The 21051-nt window shown below is 42.6% G+C and overlaps 2 protein-coding genes across 2 annotated transcripts in view; both read left to right on the forward strand.

Annotated features, from left to right (window-relative positions):
* Positions 1-219: 219 nt before the first annotated feature.
* On the forward strand, positions 220-8839 carry cpa4 (carboxypeptidase A4; the record flags this gene model as incomplete). Its single annotated transcript, XM_083763038.1, has 11 exons — positions 220-290; positions 1883-1964; positions 2365-2499; positions 3030-3128; positions 3414-3515; positions 4250-4351; positions 5087-5197; positions 6379-6469; positions 7383-7582; positions 7887-7971; positions 8652-8839. Exons 1-11 carry the CDS (start codon positions 226-228, stop codon positions 8837-8839), a joined length of 1260 nt encoding a protein of 419 aa, XP_083619164.1. The 5' UTR covers positions 220-225.
* Positions 8840-10931: 2092 nt separating this feature from the next.
* Positions 10932-21051, forward strand: part of LOC310857070 (structural maintenance of chromosomes protein 1B-like) — a gene marked incomplete at both ends in the record, with an annotated part of 34148 nt that continues 24028 nt past the window's right edge. The window contains 8 exons of the mRNA XM_083762684.1: positions 10932-11055; positions 13057-13245; positions 14301-14413; positions 16670-16873; positions 18943-19018; positions 19320-19529; positions 19596-19699; positions 20509-20635. Of these exons, the coding sequence (XP_083618810.1) occupies positions 10932-11055; positions 13057-13245; positions 14301-14413; positions 16670-16873; positions 18943-19018; positions 19320-19529; positions 19596-19699; positions 20509-20635 (1147 nt within the window). The remainder of the gene's footprint in view (positions 11056-13056; positions 13246-14300; positions 14414-16669; positions 16874-18942; positions 19019-19319; positions 19530-19595; positions 19700-20508; positions 20636-21051) is intronic.

Consider the following 21051-nt stretch of genomic DNA (forward strand, 5'->3'; position numbering starts at 1 on the left):
TAAACGTGCAATATTTGCCTCTGCGGATGTAGTGGAGTAGAAGTAAAAGTACTGGCAATTGGAAATAGGCCTACTCCAGAAAAGTACAAATACCTCAACATTGTACTTAAGTAACTAGTACTTAAGTAAATGTACTGTACTTTCCACCACTGGAAACTCCAGTATAAGAGGCACTGCTTCGCTCGCCGGTGGCTCCCAAACAGGCTGGACATTCTACGAGGCAACATGAAAGGCCTTGTGGTGTTGTGTGCATTTCTGCTGGCTGCCCAGTGTGAGAGGGTCTTCTTTGGGTAAGTTATATGTTTCAGGTATTTGATTGATGTGGTTATCCTGATAGTCAGAGGATATTAATTAATACAATCTGGGAATACATTTCTTACCAAGAAATGTCTTCACCAATGTGTTTGTAAAGGTGTCTAACTAACACATCCTACATTGGTTTCTAGTATTCAGCCACCCTAGGGGAATTTTTGACAGCTGCTAAATGTTGGGGTACCATTAAGAACCAATATAAGGCCAAATGTACTACATTTCATTAAGTAGCATGTGACGTGTCAGGACGATAATCCGTTTTTATGGATGCCCTGCAGTGTTTCACTACCCCCGCAGTGGCTCAGAGCTAAGAGTGCAAACTGTATTAAATTAAGGGCATAGTCCAGCTGATCCAGGTTCACATCTGATCCTCTTTTCTGTATCCCACCTTTCTCTTTGCTTGATGTATCAAAAATAATGCAACCACGCCAAAACAAATGAGGGTCATCACCATGCTGGCTTGTGGTGGACATTTTATTGCCACGGACAAACACAATATTAGCAGAAACACATAAACAGCTATAGTCCTGATGGACCATAACAGGTCTGTAAAGTCTTTGCAAATAAGACATTTGAGAACATATGCCAGTGACCCGATAAGGGAGGATTTTTACAGCTCTAGCAGTGATTTCGAAACACATTAATTTCATGGACCCCCAAATTCACACACATTATGCCACGGACCCCTGATTTAATGGCATTTCTATCTCTGGTAACCCAATTTATATTGTAAAACCACTGTTAATTTAACTCTGAGAGTGAGATTGTACAAATGGTTCCATTTGTACACTGTCTGAGTTACAGACCCATAAGGGTCCATTTGGTTGCAAATTATCATTTAGCTGGGTCCCCCCTGGAACTCCATCAAATACCCCGGACCCCACTTTGGGAACTAATATCATAGTAAATCAGTGTCATACCTCGAAGAAAACCTGGAGACTTGACAGTCATTCACTAATTGGGTCTTATGATCAAAATAAGAACATTATAATGGTGTGTAAAAAAGAAAATCTAAAATTTGCTACGGACACATTTTGTCCGTGTACGGACATGTTGATGACCCCTGGATATGTCATTGTCAAGTTAAAGTGAGTTCCTAGTTGTCCCTTTGAAGGCATATACAGTAGGTGATGCTGTAGTCCAGTGGTTCTCAAAGTGGGATTCGGGGACCCCCAATGGTCTTTGAGGGAGTTCCAGAGGGACCCCAGCTAAATGATAGTTTGGGACCAAATGGACCCTTATGGGTCTCTATAACTCTGAGAGTGTACGAATGGAACCAAATGGACCCTCTTAGAGTTCAATTAACATTGATTTTAGTGATAGTTATTTTCCCAGAGATAGACATGCCATTAAAAGGGGGTCCGTACTCTGTAGCCTAAATGCATGTCAAACTGATCGGTCCTTGAAATGAAAATGGTTGAGAATCACTCCTAGAGCCGTAAAAATCTTCTCTTCTGTGGGTCCCTGGCGTATCTTTTCAAATGGGGGTCCCCGGGCAAATAAGTGTCAATTGTGGGGTCCTTGATATGAAAAAGTCTGAGAACCACTGCTGTATGTGTGTGTTCCCCAGGGACCAGGTTCTCAGGGTCAATGTGGAGACAGAGGAACACATCAAACTGCTGCAAGCTATGGAGGATGATCACTACTGGGAGGTACAGTAGGCCTACGCTGCAATTTCTCAATTTTCTTTACAGACTTTCAAGATGTCCACATCAAGCTCGCAGCAGCTTGTTGATTATTTTCTTCGCTATTATTGAAATCGGACTTGTGTGTTTGCACCCTATGGTTTGCACGCACACACGCACTCACACTCACACTCACACTTATGGAAGAAGCTTGCGTCACACTTGTTTCACAAACTTGTGAACTCAATACCGCCCCCATCTGGTGGAGTCAGGTTAACACAACCAGGCATACACAGAACTTGTACAGACACAACTATGCAAAAAGAAAAGACGTATTTAGCCCCATGTTTGAATGCCAAACCCAAAGTTGTCCTTTAAACTGTGTATATATATATTTTGACCCTCTGTGATCCTGTTGTTCTTCCAGCTGGACTTTTGGCTGGATCCCGTCTCCACCGAGCTGCCAGTTGACATCCGTGTGCCCTACTCCAGTCTGAGTGCTGTCAAGGCTTACCTGAATGCCCACAACATTCCCTTCTCTGTCGTCATCAGCAACCTTCAGGTCTTTCATTATGTTCCATTTTATGTTTTTAGGCTACCTGTATTTTCACTTAGCTGGTAACTACTGCAACAACTGCAGTAGAGATATTTGCTATCAAGAATGAGGTTGACAGCTATTATTTTCAATTTGTCAGCCTTCTGATTGGTCCCTGACTGACTAACCAGCAGGCTCATTCTGCCTTGTTCCGCCCTGGTTCCGCCTTGTTTATATTGAATTTGCTAAAACATATTTTTGGGGAAAAAACTAAAAACAAACATGACATGCCCAGTCACCATGCTTCCCCTGTGGTGTTCCTTTTTACTGACACCAAGTTTAAAATCATGCAGAATGCACAGACTATCAATACGAAGCAACTGAAATACACGTTATTTCAATAGTAGTGGATGAAGAGAAAGGCAACCAATGCGTGCGAAGAGGGGCAGAACCACGGGCGGGACTTGACAAAAGGTGAATTCCACTATTACAGTAAGCCCGTTAATTTACAACAGAGTCATTATGAATATGTTGGTGACTGTATGTGTGATGTGTAGGAGGTGCTCGATGAGGAGAGGGCAGAGATGGAGAAGAACCAGATGATGGAACGCAGCTCCCGCAGCTTGAACTTTGGAGCATACCACCCTCTGGAGACTGTATGTAAACACACATGCATGTACACACGTGCACTTCTACACGCACACTAACGCACACACGCACCTAACCTCTTTGCTGAAGATGGCCGATTTACAAGCTCACAACGCCTCACAGCGCCAAGCACTGTGAGCTTGTAGATCAGCAATTGTTGGCTAAAGTTCTCCTCAGAATACGGAGGTTTCAAGTGGTTCATATAAAAAGAAGAAAAAACGTCCTAGTCCCAGACGCCCTGTTGAAGACCGTCTCTCTTGTAATACCTCCTCCCCCGGGCTTGTCCCATGCAGATCTACAGTTGGATGGACACGCTGGTGGCTGAGCATCCTAACCTGGTGACCAAGGAGGAGATCGGGAGAAGCTACGAGAACAGGCCTATGTATGTGCTTAAGGTAGGAGACCACTACACATCTACTGGCCTATGTATGTGCTTAAGGTAGGAGACCACTACACATCTACTGGCCTATGTATGTGCTTAAGGTAGGAGACCACTACACATCTACTGGCCTATGCATGTGCTCAAGGTAGGAGATGACCACAGATCTATGCTGGGCTAGACTAGAGAAAATGTTGTGTGTGTCTACTGCCTGAACTGTAACTTCTGTGTATGCATGCGTGTGTGCTTGCGTCTATGGGTGCATGTCTGCATGAGACTGTGTGTGTGTGTGTGTGTGTGTGTGTGTGTGTGTGTGTGTGTGTGTGTGTGTGTGTGTGTGTGTGTGTGTGTGTGTGTGTGTGTGTGTGTGTGTGTGTGTGTGTGTGTGTGTGTGTGTGTGTGTGTGAGAGATAGAGAGATAGAGCACCAGTAAACTGCGTGCACAAAATAAATATGTGTATGTTAAACATATGTACTTACGCGTATAAAGATACATAATTATGTATCATCGAGGGAAATTGTTTTGATTTGATTTGAATTCCAGCCTCATGGAATTTGACAATTATTCCAGTTTGCTGCATGGGATTATACTGTACACAACAATGTACACACACAAACACACACACGCACACATGCACACACGCACACACACACACACACACACACACACACACACACACACACACACACACACACACACACACACACACAATCAAACTATCAGTACAATCTCTCTCTCTGTCTGTACAGTTCAGCACTGGTGGCACAAAGCGTCCTGCCATTTGGATTGACACTGGAATCCACGCCAGGGAGTGGGTGTCTCAGGCTACTGGGATCTGGACTGCCAACAAGGTGAATGGGAGGACCAATTCAATAAACAGGAAATACTTAAGTAAATATAACTCATATAATACATGATGCTTTTAGGGTAAATGGTAAATGGTGCATTTATATAGTGCCTTGTGCGCTTTACATAGATTGAGCATTACATTCACCCATTCACACACACATTCACACACACCGTGTTTGAACTGTGAACCTTGGGGTGTTTACAGTGTTTTATTCACTCTAATTGACACTATGGAAAATATGGTTATGTAGGGCCCAAATGGTGTAACTGTTCCCTCGCACTTTCACAGTCATAAAATATTATAGCGTTGCTGTCGGTAGGAAACCACCTAACTCAATTTTCTTTTTCATAAATCAGCAGTGATTTATAAAAAAGAAAAAAAAGAAAACACCCTTTATGTCTGTGTGTGTTGGTTAAAACAAAACAAAAGTATCCACCTCTCCCCCTCTCATGCAAGTAATTTAATATATAAAGTCAAGTCACAACACCAACTTTGATGAGGCAGTATTGCTTTGTTTCCTGAAAAATAAAGAATAAAAATAATTTTCAGAAAAATGAACATTTTGGAGAAATATTATATCTACTGGTAGCTACAGATTATGTAATCTTTTCCTTTTCTAGTTTAGGTTTCTACATGTCCAAGTGTGTAATTTGGGCTTGAGAATGTATTGTAAAATAATTCACAATGATCACTAACAAACGAAAATAGAATAACCACCCATGTTGTTTCCATCCAGATTGCCACTGACTACAGCAGTGACTCCTCCATCACCTCTCTGTTGAACAACATGGACGTATACCTTCTCATCTTCGCTAATCCTGATGGATATGCTTACACGCACAGCAACGTAGGTTACATGACACTCAAGACATACATAAGATAATAATAAAAGAAATAATATATATCCTAGGACCTATATTGAAATTGGCTTATGGGAGGGCGGGCAGGGATCTCCATATATGGGCATGAAAGGGACGGGTACAATGGCCAATCGGCACTCCAACACTATGATGACTCATTCAGGCATATTGGCCGAATCGACAACACACCAGTACTACGGTATTTGGTGTTACTTAAGGCCTATTCATAGTCCAGTTTTAGGTGAAGAGGTGACCACCGAAAACTACAATATGACGTCAAACTGACTATGAATAGGCCTTTATTCTCTCAAGACTGTTTTTCCAAAAAAGAATGACCTAAAGGTCCCTGCACACCGGACGCGATTTCGGACTTTTAGTGGCGTTTTTCCGTCGGTTTTCCGAAAAACGCACCCAGTGTGCAACCACCTTCAACCACCATGTATTTAATTTCCTGTCAGTCAGTCACTCAAAATCCCCATACATGGGAATGCTCCCATATGGTGCCCAGGTCTCATGACATCATGTGACATCATCAGGGATGGAGATCCCTTATGTCATAGTAAATGCGAACTGCTGTCGCAATTAAGCCCATATATGGAGATCCCTGATGTCATCAATGTTGGCCAGCAACTCTACATCTGACCTCAAACCTCAAACCCTTAGATCTCCATATATGGATATGTGTACCTGTTCTGACATTCCGACCCTTCCTCTTTTGACTGATACCTGTCCATTCAAACTCTAGACGGGCCTGCCCCAAAGTTATTAGTGCAGCTGCGCCTGGCAGCCGGCGAAAATTTGAGTTCTCAACAGGCCCGAAAATTAAGGCCCGGCCCTCATCTAACCCTGTACACTCAAGAGAATGTCTTGAGTGGAGCTGACCTGTTCTGACATTCCATATGTTGATCTGACCTCATCAAACCTTGTACACTCAAGACATTCTCCTTATATGGCCAGTACAGAATTAATTCCATGTTGATCTGACCCCCCATGCCAAAGCGCCAGCGCTCGCCCAGCAGTCTGCCGTCAACGAGGCGGATGCTTGCACGCTTCTCGCCCTTAGGCGTCTTGCTGGTAGTGTCACTAGGGTTCAAGAGGTGAACAGGGAATTTACATGCCAGAGAAGATGTAGAACTTGACTAATGAAAATGTGTCATGTGATGTGTAGGACCGCATGTGGCGCAAGACCCGCTCCAAGAACTCTGGCTCCTATTGCGTTGGAGTGGATCCCAACAGGAACTGGGATGCAGGCTTTGGTGGTTGGTACAACACAATCACTTACATAAAATTACATTTTTACCAAATTTGAAAATCATGCAGAGGTGGTTTAAAAATGATTGCATGTTTATGTACTGTATTTATTTTTGCGTGTGCATGCATGTTTATGTACTGTATTTATTTTTGTGCGTGCGTGCGTGCGTGCGTGCTTGCGTGAGTGTCTGTGAGTGTGCTCGCGCGTGTGTGTACATATAATGCATCTGATCTATATGTCTTGAGTTGCAAATTGTTGTATACCATATGTGAAACTTGTATGTGCATTGATGAATATTCGGCATTTATTGTTTATAGTGAGTTACCGGTATCACTATAGTCTAGCAAATGCTGATTGCAATAGTAGCCTACTATAGGTACACCACACTGAATAGGCTTCATTCATTTATCAATATTGCCCCAACCACTTAATGTGTATTTTTTGTTTCCCAAACCTTTTAGCTGTAGACCCAAAAGAGAAATTAGACGTTTGCCCGTGACCCAAACTAATGAAAATAGCAGATCTACAAGCTCAGAATGCATCGGCTATTTTCTTAGACATTATTTTGTTTTCAAATTTACGGAATTGCTTAGATTTTTCTTGTATTTCTTCATGAAATTACTGTAAAGAAAATCATTGAATTCATGAACATATTTGCTTTTTTGTAAATGTTTTTTGAAAATGTTTTGAAATAAGAATAATTAAAGGTTAATGTGGGAAAATGTGTCCGCGACCCACAAATGGGTCCAGACTCAGTGTTTGGGAACCAGTGGTATAGTCTACTTCAATAATCCAACATGCACAATTTAAATGAGACACAAATTAAATTCCTTTTGTGAACTCATACATGGCACAGGAAATGTTTTATGATTCTGAATCCAGTTCATATTGTGATCCCGATTCTGGTTCGCCACAACCAGGTCCCGGTGCCAGTCGGAACCCCTGCTCCGAGGCTTACCACGGCCCGTCTGCCCACTCTGAGATCGAGGTGAAAAATATGGTCAACCTGGTAAAGAACCATGGAAACTTCAAGGCCTTCATCTCTGTCCATGCCTACTCCCAGCTGCTCATGTACCCCTATGGTTACTCCTGCAAAGCTGTTCCTGACCAGCCTGAGCTGGTAAGAACAACATACTGTACAATGTACTATACATCTTCTCCACTGTAATGTATGGCAGCCTGTTTTTAAAGTTGGACATCATTGTCATTGTACAGTAGCTTTCACCTAGCTATTGTTCTTTGCTTCTCCATTTGTCACTAAGCTGCTACTGCTTGGGTACAGGTTGCATATACTGCATGCCTGCTGAATGAATGTTCATGAACATTTTGACCAAGCTATGGCCATTTGGCTTCCAACAAACGAAAATATACATTCTAATGTCCTCTGCAATGCATTCCTCCCAAACCTTATTGTTCTCCTGTAGGACTCCGTTGGCAGGGCAGCAGTTCAGAAACTCACTTCCCTCTATGGCACCCGATACAAGGTTGGAAGCATCTGCAACATCATCTGTAAGTAGTTTCTGTCTAGAATAGATGGAACTTTATACCGCATTGAGTTACTCAAATCACGAAGAGTTGAAGACTCTGCTCCAAAGTCACTGCTTTGGAATTGCAAAAACTAAACAAAGAAAATTATAGCTAGATAGGTACAGTGTAAGTCAGATGGGTAGGTATAGGTACAGAAGGTGCGTAGATAATTAGATCAATCAATATGCTAAGTGGGCAAGCTAGATCACATCACATGACATCTCATAAGCAGGGAAACTCTCAATGTACCTCATAGGACATTAAGGGTGCGTTCTGATACAGTATGCGCACCGGGAATGTGGCCGGTCACATCACAGAGCGCACCGTCGCAAGTGTGGCTTATTTACGAACGACCAGTTAAATCTGGGCGTTTTAAATGAATGTGTTAAATGAACACTTGTTGTATGGTTCCCAGGGAGCGCTTGAGACACCACAGTGACACACTCACACTGAACAACCCCAACTTCTGAGTATAGGGTCGGTCAGTGCAGGCACTCAGCACAACCCGGGGCGCAGCGCACTAGACTTTCAAACGACAACGCACAGAGTGCACTGAATAAACGGACGACAAGAGGCCACACCAGTGCCCTCAGTGGGAATCTCCAAACGTACCCTGAATAGAAACGTCTAATCCTCTTCCTTTCTCTCCTCCATTATTTCAGATCAAGCCAGTGGTGGCAGTATTGACTGGTCTTACAACCTGGGCATCAAGTACTCCTATGCCTTTGAGCTGAGAGACACCGGACGCTATGGGTTCATCCTGCCAGCCAATCAGATTATTCCCACCGCCAGCGAGACTTGGCTGGCCCTGAAACACCTCATGGAACATGTCCGCGACCATCCATATTGAAGCATCTAAAACCTAATGTACGCTATGAATGATCATCCCTATTGAAGCATCTAAAACCCTACCTGTAGGCTTTGAATGATTTAAATTGAAGCAATAAAGATTAAAAAACAAAAAGGTGTATTCTGGGCAGTGGTGAAAAAAGTACTCAATTTTTTTCCAAAATCTACTTGGGTAAATGTAAAAGTATTGGCATCAAAATGTACTTAAAGTACCAAAAGTAAAAGTACTCATTATGCAGAATGTCCCATTTCGAGTTTTGAAATGTATACAAATCTTCAGAAAATAGCAGAGGGAGGGACTGATAGTGTGGGGCTGATAGTGTGGTGTCACTATATTACTGTTTATTTCATTGGCCCGTTTGACTGTCAAGGGTTCAGCCTCCAGGAAGAAACCCTAAATACAAAGTTATTACACCTTAATACACACATAAAAACGACTCCAGGGTGTCTAATGAAGTACTGTCACCTCATAGACACATGAAAAACTTTACAGCTTTACGGTCCAGCCGAGGTGCCTGGACCGCTAGGCCAGCCCAGGCCCCAGAAACTTTTTAACAGATTATGTAATTTCCTGTGTTATGATGAATTTTGGGAGTTATCAGGCTTCCTTTTAGCATTGGAAAATGATGGGTACAGTTTCAGCCATTAAAATACAAAAAGTATAGGCCTACAGAAATGTATTTGATTACTGAAGCAATGTAAGACCTATATTTTATAACCATTCATTGCGACTGTAGGTCGCAGTTTACAATGAAAATCTGCATTTCATGTCAGTCAGTCACGCCTCACGTCAGTCAGTCCGTCACGCCTCGTGAGTGACGCATTCCATAGATTTACATAGATTGTGCATTACTTACTCATTCACGCACACATTCACGCCCCACCTGGCATAAATGTCTCCCTTTTGACTTAATACCTGTCCATTCAGACTCTAGCCCCAAAGTTATTAGTGCAGCCTTTTTAACATAGTAGATGTAAGTTCCTCATGTGTTCTGGTGAATTTGGAATGGGAACTTTGATACCAAATCCAGGAGAAGAGAACTCCAGGAGAAATGACAATGCAGGAGATCCAGGAGTGTTGCTTGGCAGCCCTGTATATCAGTGGTTGTCAACCAGTGGTCCTTGAGGGGGTTCCAGGTGGTCCCCAGCTAAATGATGGAGAGTTGGTAACCAATCGGACTCTTATAGATATTTAACTCTCTTGAGCGTGTAAAATGAAACCAAATGGACCCCTGAAACCATTGATTGATTGAAATATTTATTAACAGTTGTGGACGAGTGGAAGCATTACACTTGTTTACAAGAGGGTCCACCTTGACATTACTTGTCTTAATTAAGTCTACACATTTAGAGAATGTAGAAGACTTGTTATGCCTGTTATCTCTCCTATGATAGTGATACCAACATCAATGCAGCATGAAAATATTTTGGGTCTGAGAGGCTGAACTTGTCGTTTTTCACTTCCAGACCTAAATCTCATGGTGGTCTGTGGCTTAAATGCCAAAGAAATAATGGACCTTGATATGAAAAGGTCTGTATATCAGTATGTTACAGATTTTCCACATACACTGTCTGTAGAGACAGAGCAGGGAAGGAGCCCCATAGCACTGGTGGTGGGGAGGTAACATGACATTGGTCCGACCTAAACCCCAGAAAAACGAAATCCAATCCAAGCATTATAATGTCAAACCATAAAAACTACAATTAAACTCACAAAAGGTTGCTGACATATTTTGGGAGTTTCTATACATCTTTTCAAGAATGAAAATAGGTGTACTGTATGTATAATATTATTATAATTGTTTTAATACAATAATTTTACGTCAAGAAAGTGAGGAATTAAGGCGCGTTGTTGTTGTACCACCCACCCAACCAATAAACCTAAAATGTATAATCCGTGGTAAAACGGTCTCGCTCGCCAAAAAAAAGAACTGATCTACAAACCAACAAAGCGTCTAATATAGCGTAGGTATAGGCGTGGTTAGCTTATAACTCTGTTCTTTCCGGGCAAGTAACGCCCCTCTCGTGCGGCCACACTGTTCATCTTAAAGGTAAGGTCAATTCATTCAGCCCGAAGAGAGAACTTGAAGAAGATGGCAGCCGCAGGCTCTCTGATGATAAAAGTTCTCATACTGGAAGACTTCAAGTCATGGCGAGGGAAGCACATCGTTGGCCCGTTCAAGGGCTTCAACTGCATTATCGGCACTAATGGCTCAGGTATGTGTGCATTTGTGGTTGTTATTGTCAACTAATATATTAGCTTTTTACTGTTGATTGACCATGCCGGCCGGCTGCCGCCATTTCGGCTGTAATTTATCAACCCGGGACCGCATGTAAATCCGATGGTTCAACCAACTCAGTGTTTTTCAACCTGTTTCATATCGAGGTCCATTATTTATTGGAAATTTGAGTCACAGACCACCATTTGATGACATTTAGCCGCTCTCAGAGCCACAACTTTGAATGTTTTTTTGCTGTCTTTCTTGGATAAGATTTTGTCCACAATTCCATGCTGTATTGATGTTGGTACCATTAGTAGAGATGACAGGCAAACGAGTTCTTGTAAATTAAGTAATACAGTAGCCCTGAAACATGACTGTCATGATTATCATCATGACAGTACAGCGTCATGTGAACCATAGTTCATAGTTAGCAATACAGATACAATAATTGTAACTCTTGAGATTGTAAAAATGAAACCAAATGGTTTTGGACCGATACGTCCATTTTGCAACCCCCTCATTCAGAGTCTGGATTTTCGGTGGTGAGGTGACCGAAAAGGTCCAGGAAGCCGGTCCCTGGACCACTGGTTGAAAACCACTGAACTACTAACTAACTAACTATAACATAGATAAGTGGAGGAATGGTTATATTATGCTTTTGCAGTCTTTTCTCAATCTCAATCGTTCTCAACCCTTTCATGGAGATCCACTTTGATTGGTAAATCGTGACCTAAAATTTCCATGTAATTTCCATTCCATTTTTGCTGCGGACATGCAGAAATGAGTGGCCATTGGGCAATAATACACATGAAGAGATAGAGATTGCACTGAATGACCATAACAGGTCTGTAACTCTGATAGTGTACAAATGGAACCAAATGGGTCCATTTGGTTCCATTTGTACACTCTCAGAGTTAAGGAAGTCTTTGCAAATAAAGCATTTGAGAACCACTAGTACTAATGGGACTCCTAATATGCCCAGTGATGCAAACATCCTGCATCCTTAGACTCACAACATTGAGAAAGGACGCAATCATGTCACCCTCTAGGGGTCCTGGGAATGGGATGCAATACTGTACTCAGTACTGCACTCTAACGTCGTTGAAGTAATTCTCATGAAATGTCCCTGGGACCCATCTGAAAGACCACCCCTGGTTCCTGGGACCCATTACATTGAATACCTAGTAAATCAGTGTTATACATTGACATTCAATAATTGGGTCTTATGATCAAAATACAAGAACATTATAATGAATAAAAATAAAACATTTGCCACAGACAAGACTTTGCCACGGACACATTTTATCTGTACGGACGGGCATAATGAACAAACTTAACCCCCAGGAGGTCATTGGATTTTTTTAATTTTAGTTTTTGCATATGAAAGCAGGGAATCATAGTTTCAAATCAACATATTGGTTGTTCAGTTTGACACACCAGTTATGGAGATATGGCTTATAGAGGAATGTCTTACAGAGAAACAGCAAGTTGAGAAAAGAGGCCTGAAAGGTTCACTTCTGTCTGTGGACTCATAACATTACACCTAGCTACATGTTTAGGCATTTATTTCATATTTACATGTCGATTTCAGCTGTGACATTTATTTCAGACATGCTCTAGGTACAGTATGTGAAGAGTCTGCCTGTGTTATTAACTCATTTTGGATTAAAAAACATCTGTTTTTCTCCTCCTGAACAGTCAGGGCTCTATTTTCGTCTATGTAAACCCCTTATCCCCAAACTACTTTGCCTTTTTTACTTTTTAGATTTTTTTTTAGTAGTTAAAATAGCCAATCTACAAGCCCACAACGTGCCGATGTAGATCGGCTAGTTGATCTGTTCAAAAATGTTTTTCAAAACAGTAAAAAAGGCAAAGAAGTTTAGGGATAAGGGGTTTAGCATGGACGGAAATAGAGCCCTTCGTCTTGCCGCCATGACTGTCTCTGTATCAAAATGAGTCAAGCCTTATTGATCATGATGACCCCCTGCTTTTTTAGGCAAGTCCAATGTGATGGATGCCCTGGGCTTTGTGATGGCTGAGCGGGTGACCTCTCTCCGGGTGAAACACACCAAGGACCTGATCCACGGGGCCAGCATAAGACGGCCCGTGTCCAACACAGCCCGCGTCACCATGGTGATCTCCTCTCATGATGATGGGGAGCTCAACTTCTGCCGGAGTATCTTAGGTGAGCTTAATTTTTTTCCTAATTTGGTAAATCTATTAACGCAGTGGTTTTCAACCCTTTTCATATCAAGACCCATTATTTATTCTGCATTTGAGCCACGTACCACCATTTGATGACAACTCTCAAGAGTTAAAGATCTATAAGGCTCCATATGGTTACCAACTCTCCATCATTAGCTGGGGACCACCTGGAACCCCCTCAAGGACCACTGGTGGTCCCCGGACCACTGGTTGAAAACCACTGTACTAACGTTAACCAGGTCTGTTTTTAGATTCAGAACTAAGTGTGTTAGTCCCGGGACCCAGGGGTGGTCTTTTAGATGGGTCCCACAGGGAGTCAGGGACATTTTATGAGTCCTACTTCAACAACGTTACAGAACAGTATTGCATCCCATCCTTGATGCATCACTGGCATTCAATGCAGTATGAGTATGGAGTCAAAGGCAGAGTGCCAGATCAGCACACCAGACCAGTGTCAATATATCATGGTGTAGCACAGCCATTATTATTCCTCAGTTTTCAGTATGAATCTTGATGATAGATTGTCAAAAAAGCTCATTTTAGATGTCTTCCACAAAGCAAAAACATTCCTTCAAACGCTTTCTCTTTCTGGGGTATCCAGGTACATACGTGGGATTAACGGCTGATTCAGCCTATTTGGGGTATTTTAGGTGTAGGCTGGTTCTCTGTTTTAGGTTCATTGACATTAAAATGGATCCCTCATTGTTCCTGACCGACGTTGCTATATTACAGGTATAATATGTTTAAAAAAAGTGCCCCTCAGGGCACAGGCCTCCACCAGGCCTGGTCAGGAACCAAATGTTTTTTTGATTATTAGTATTACTATTACTAAACTACTTTTTATATATGTGATGTATGCCATGCTTTTGTTTTTGCTTAAATGTAAGTCGCTCTGAATCAAGAGCGTCTGCTAAATGCCTAAATTGTTAATTGTACTATTACTATTACTATTATTATTATTATTATTATTATTATTTTTATTTCTTTAAACAATGCTGGGGGGCCTGTCTGACTGCCGTACAATGTGTTGTCCAGGTAACTCCTCTGTGTATCACATCAACGACTCGCCTGTGACACTGGCCAAATACTTAGAGGAGCTACAGAGGATTGGCATATTCACAAAGACCAGGAACTGCCTCGTATTCCAGGTAAGCATGACATGACATGAGTCGTTTGTCTCACTCAAATACCATCTTTCTGTCCATACAAAACATAATGGATTTTCTTTGCTTCTTATGTTACTAGTATGTATGTACTGTCAGTCTATATGTATGTATGTGTAACACCCCGGAATCGAACACAGGTCTCTCACGTTAAAGGGCAACATCTGAACGACTAAGCCAAAGGCAATTGCCTATGGCTTGCGGGGAGATATTAGACTTTTGAGGCCATCAGGCTGAGGCTGTGAGCACCCACTCTGCTACGTATGTACTGTACTGTATGCATGTTGGTCTACACTGTGTATACACTTACATATTGGTTTTGACCCGTTGGATCTGACCAATTAATACTGAATGTAACCACTTGGTGTCACACTTGACCCAGAAATACAGTATTGTGAACCCATGGATTTCCCCCAGAAAGAATGCAGTGCAGTTTGCACCGTGGGCGTGCACATGTTCTTTTCTGAGGGTATATACAAAAACTACATTTTTAGCATTTTAATTTTAATTTGATTTATATTTTCAACAATTTAATTACAGTTTCAATCATTTTATGTGAAGGTGACATGACGAGTCGAAAAAGCGCTGCTAAAAATCTGATAGGGATGGGGATCATTAAAGGGCAGTCCATACTATCTACGACCATCAAACTTTTCGTCGGAAAGCTCCGGTACAACTACAACATGACGTCACTCGCAACTTCTGAAACGCATTCCTCCGAATTTTTGTTCTGAAAGCTGCACTCCCATATGATGTGACTCTCCGAACTCTACTTCGGAGAAGAAATTAAAGTCTGATCTTTCTGACGAAAAGTTCGGTGGTCGGAGAGAGTATGGACTGCCCTTAAGTTGTATTGTTGCTGATACCATTGTTGATACAGCTTAACGACCCATCCTACAACGGAGTATAAATTAGGTTTAGATAAGGTTTTACCTGATGTGCAACAGTTGAGTTGCTTTGATATTGACATTGCACTCAACTCAATCGAAAATTATTCGTTATCAGACAATAGATCATTGTGAATGTGATTTGATTTAAATTACGCCATGAGTCTTGTCTCTCGAGTCATGACGTCTGTATAATTTATATTGTTCTGATGTTTATACTAAAACAAAGGCAGCAATGGGGCATGAACTGACAATTTCAGCACCACAGACAGAGACACAGTGGGCTACCTTCTGATCAGTCAATGATCAGTCAATATTTAGATTTGATTGGCTGTCGATGATAACATTTTGAAGTGATTTTCTATTTCTCCGTTATACTCTCATTTATACTGTCACTAATATACAGTGTTGCACTGACAGCCCATACTGCCCAGCCAGAATATTTATCTGTGCTCTTTAGTTGCTTCAAATGGTATAGTCTGCACATTAAAAAACAAGAGATGGGAAAACAATGTGTATGTGTTATATGACTTCTTCTTTGTCACAGAACCGATTATTTTATAAAGGTGACAATCTTTCAAAGATATTGTTTATTCATTCACTTTTCCACTCGACGTCTCTCATTGATTTCAATGCATTCATCATGACATCTACTTCAAAACTCAAAAATTGCCCGCTCCTGCAGAACCCACAGGATCCCAATCCCGATGCCATTCTAAGTAGGAACCACAATCAGGACAACAGATTGACAGTGCTTACTTACTGGTTGGATTGTGTTATTTCTTTCTCACAATCATTCAATTTAGAATGTTTTCTTCTGGGAAGTGGTGAATTAATCTATGAAGGTTGAAGGAAACCATAACAAAAAGATGATGTGATGTAAGACAATGGATGCGTTTACATGGACAGATTTATTCCACTTGTATTCAGAATGACTTGCTCATTCAGAAAAAAACATTTATTAGGTTTGAGACAGAACATAAGTGTGAGTGTTTCTTTTCTTTTTTTTTTGTTAAATGATAGCCACATCGCAATGTAATTGATAAATAGACTATAGATTTCTTTAACATGGGTTTATTTGTCAAACTAGAGCTGTGACCGTTGGAGCCCTGACAAAGAACTAGTGTTCATATATGGAGCTGGCCTGTTCTGACATCATTCTGACGTGTGCATAGACAAATAACTCCATATATGGGCATAAAAGGAACACAGACATAATATCTGGGTGGGGAATGCATTTCCAACTTGCATCGTTCCAAGTAGAGGCGTCAACGGGCACCGCTCTAGTTTATTACAAATAATATGTTACTCCCTAAATGACCTCATCATTCTGCATTGTGTCTGTCTCCGCTAGGGAGCGGTGGAGTCCATCGCCATGATGAATCCCAAAGAGAGGACCACGATCTTTGAGAGGATCAGCCTGTCGGACGAGCTGGCCAAGGAGTACGAGAGGCTGAAGAAGGCCATGCTGGAGGCTAAGGACCAAACCCAAAACCATTTGACTAAGAAGAGGGCAGCCATTCACATGAAGAAGCAACTGTCGGTTCAGGAAGTGGAGGTAGAAGTGTTGATTTTGACAGCAAACTTTTGATTTTAGTTTTAGTCATAGTCTTTTGAATGGTAGTTTTAATTTAGTTTTAGTCGAATTCTTGTCATCTGAATTTCTTTTGTGTTAACACAATCTGTGCTGACACGAGAAAATCTTCCTCAAACCCTTAGATCTCCATATATGGAGCTGACCTGTTCTGACATTCCATGTTGATCCTTCCCCATCCATCCTTCCTATTCGATGTCTCCCTTTTGACTGATACCTGTCCATTTAAACTCTAGACGAGCCTTCCCCAAAGCCGGCAAAAACTATATTTCTCAACATGCCCGAAAATTAAGGCCCGGCCCTACCTGGGCCCTCATCAAGCCCTGTAAACTCAAGACACTGCCAAACTTAGATCTCCATATATGGACTATTATGGAGCTGATCTGTTCTGACATTCCATATGTTGTTCTGACCTCATCAAACCCTGTACACTCAAGACACGCTCCATATATGGCCAGTACATAATTCATTCCATATGTTGAGCGCCAGTGATTTCCCAGCAATCTGCTGTCACCCAGGCAGATGCGTGCAGCCGTGCACGCGACGGTCGCTTCTCGCCCTCAGGCATGGTATTAAAAGACACAAATACAGTATAGGTTTATAGGCAGTGGGCATACAGCATATGAGTATATATACTCTATGGATTCAGAAGATAAACTATTTAGTGCCTTGTAAACAGTAAGTAGTACTGTAGTTATAATCCACCACTCCTGAATGAAGTGCCTGGTCCTGGGAGTCTGGTGCAATGCACAGGTCCTGGGCCTGGTGAGAGCAGGAGTGGACCTGGTGAGACGTAGGAGGGGCCCGGACAGGAGTCAACCCACAGAGTCTAGTCCTTCCACGCGCCATAATCTGGTTCTCCCAGTCCCGGCAGAGTAGTTCCGGAGCAACGGATTGTGTGGCCTTGCTCATTCCTTGATAAACTGATCGAGGGTAGCTACTGGGACGTAAGTCGGGATTTGATCAACCCCGGCTGGGTCACCTGATTGAGGGGTATAATGTTGGTAGACCCGAAACCCCGTTGACCAGTCAGGATACATCACTGAGGATACGTCCCAGGTACATCCATGCAATGTATTTTTAGTTATAGACAAAACATACCCTGAGGCAAGACCTGTAATTAAACTATTACTAAAATTAAGTAGTAATAGTACTGTTACTTAGTACTAGTTCTCTACTATTGTTAGGCTATTATTTGTTTATTTCATCATTTGTCTGATATATCGCAATATAATATGGTGTCATAGCTGGCTCAGGCTATGACAAAGATTGGGAGGCAGGAGACAGCGCAACAGTATAATAAACTGTATTTATTATATATAAAAGGCTAGACAATAACTTAAATGAACTGAACTATAACATAATGAAGAAACAGGTATGAGGTGTGGAGTCAGTGAATCAGTGGTGTAGGTGTGGTGTATGGATGGGTGATACATGGTGTGGTGCATGTGTGGATGGAAAGAATAATCAAACATAAATGAACAGCGACATGGAGGCTAGTGCAGGGAGTTGAGGCAGCAGGTCTGCCTCCTCTGGATCTCTCTCCTCAACTGGGGTGAGTGTGGCATTTATAGCCTCTGGGAGACACCGGGCCCAGGTGCTCTCCCATCAGCCATCAGGCCAATGATGCCCTACCCAGGCTCACCTACAGGATGACAGTTAGGCAGGCAGGCAGGCATATTCTATTCATATGTGTGGGGCATCACACCCCCCCCCTTAAAGTCGTGGTCCCAATAGGAACCATGACTCCTCATTTAACCTACATACATCTACTATATACATCAAATTCACGAACATGTTACCTTTTACAATGAAGTGCACTATCTTCATCAAATGTAGCCTACCTATGGTTAATCAACGATTAATGTCCCACTAACCAAAATATTTTACATTTCACAATCAAGTGCACTATATAATTTTAAACATGTTAGATACACTACTACAATACTCCAAAGTGAAAAACACCCTTAGAGCCTGGCCTTGCAACACCTGGACCCTCCTCCCCCCTTAACAGCTGGATCCTGGTGTTTCAGCTAGCAATAGGGCTGTCAGGAGAAGAACAGGCCAGGAGCCACAACGCCAGTCTCTACAAAAACAAGGACACCAAGGGTTAGACAGACATCTCTAAACAGGCGCACGAGACAATGCATCCGCCACCACATTATCCTTCCCTTTAATGTGCCTGATGTCCAGAGCAAAGGACTGCAACAACAAAGACCACCTAATGAGCCTTTGGTTCGGACACTTAAGAGAGCTAAGGAATGTAAGTGGGTTGTGATCTGTATCCACTCTAACAGGTACCCCAGACCCCACATACACACTGAAATGTACCAAAGCCCACACCAGTGCCAATGCTTCCTTCTCTATTACAGAATAATTAAGCTGATGCTTATTAAATTTTTTGGAAAAGAAGCTGACCGGCCTGTCCACCCCCCCACTGTCAGCTTGCGCCAATACTGCACCTGCTCCAACATGGCTCGCATCGACCTGCAACTTGAACTGTTGCTCCATGCGAGGAGCTACCAATACCGGAGCAGAGCACAACAGGATTTTGGCATTCCGGAACGCCTGCTGACACCGGGTGGACCAGACGAACTTCACCTTATCCTTCAGAAGATCAGTTAGAGGAGCTACAACAGATGAAAAGTTTTTGCAAAAACTCCTATAATACCCAATTAACCCCAAGAAGCGCATGAGGTCCTTCTTAGTGGCAGGAGGAGGGTAATTCTCCACAGAAATTACTTTTGCCTGTACCGGACGGACCTCCCCCTGACCGACTACCCGGCCAAGGTACGTGACTGTCGCCCGAGCAAATTCACATTTAGCCAGATTCACCGTTAACCGCGCGTCAGCCAACCGCTGAAAGAGGGCGCGAATCCGAGCAATGTGAGATTCCCAAGTATCGCTGAAAATTACACAATCATCCAAATACACGGCACAGCCCTCAAGGTCCCCAACCACCCTATTCATGAGGCGTTGAAACGTCGCCGGCGCATTTCGTAACCCAAATGGCATAACTTTATAGGAATAAAGCCCCGACGGAGTAATGAATGATGAAATCTCACGAGCTCTCTTTGACAATGGGACTTGCCAATATCCCTTTAACAAATCAAACTTGCTGACAAATTTTGCCGACCCAACCTGATCAATACAGTCATCCATTCTAGGCAAAGGGAATGCATCCGGTTTGGTCACGTTGTTAACTTTCCGGAAATCCGTACAGAACCGAACTGACCCATCGGACTTTGGAACCAAGATGCACGGCGAAGCCCAGCTAGATATGGCCGGCTCTGCAATACCATTCTCCAGCATATATCGGCACTCTGTATCCAACACCCGATGTTTGTCTGCAGAGACCCGATAAAAACGCTGTCGAATGGGTTTTGAATCAGTCAATTCAATATCATGCTCAATGAGATGCGTTTGTGACGGTGTGTCACTAAACAAGGTTGGGAAACTACCAATTACCCCAGTCAGCTCTGAGCGTTGTGACTTGGGGAGATGACCCAACAGATTGTCCAACTTGCCAAGAGTCTCTGTGTTTTTCAACCGCCCATAAACCAATGTCTCATCAAAGGTGCTTGTGTCCTCGCTCTCAGCCACAGTCACAGACTGAGAGGCAGGACCCACACCAGCTGCCAAACACACAGGTAGAATCACCTCAGACTCTCGGCCGTAGTACGGTTTTAACAGGTTCACATGACATAACTGAGAACGGTTCCGACGGTTAGGAGTTGAAATGACATAATTTTCATCCGAAATTTTCTCGAGCACAGTGTGTGGACCTGTAAACTTTGCTTGAAACGGCGAATTCACAATCGGCAAAAGAGCCAGCACCTGATCACCCGGACTGAATTCCCGACGTTCAGCCCGCCGATCATAGGAGCGCTTCATTCTCACTTGAGCTTTTGCCAGGTTCTCTTTAGCCATTGAACCTGCCACATACAATTGCTGCCTAAACCCATTGACAAAGTCAATCAGATTTTTGGGAGGGTCAGGAGCTTTGAAATTGTCATGCAGTAGTGCAAGCGGCCCACGGACCAAATGGCCAAACACCAACTGATTCGGACTAAACCCGGTACTCTCTTGCACTACTTCACGAGCAGCTAGCATTAACCAGGGCAAGCCTTCCCCCCAATCCT

The sequence above is a fragment of the Protomyctophum parallelum genome, assembly GCF_964188405.1.
Source record: "Protomyctophum parallelum genome assembly, chromosome: 4".
In the NCBI taxonomy this organism is placed as follows: domain Eukaryota; kingdom Metazoa; phylum Chordata; class Actinopteri; order Myctophiformes; family Myctophidae; genus Protomyctophum; species Protomyctophum parallelum.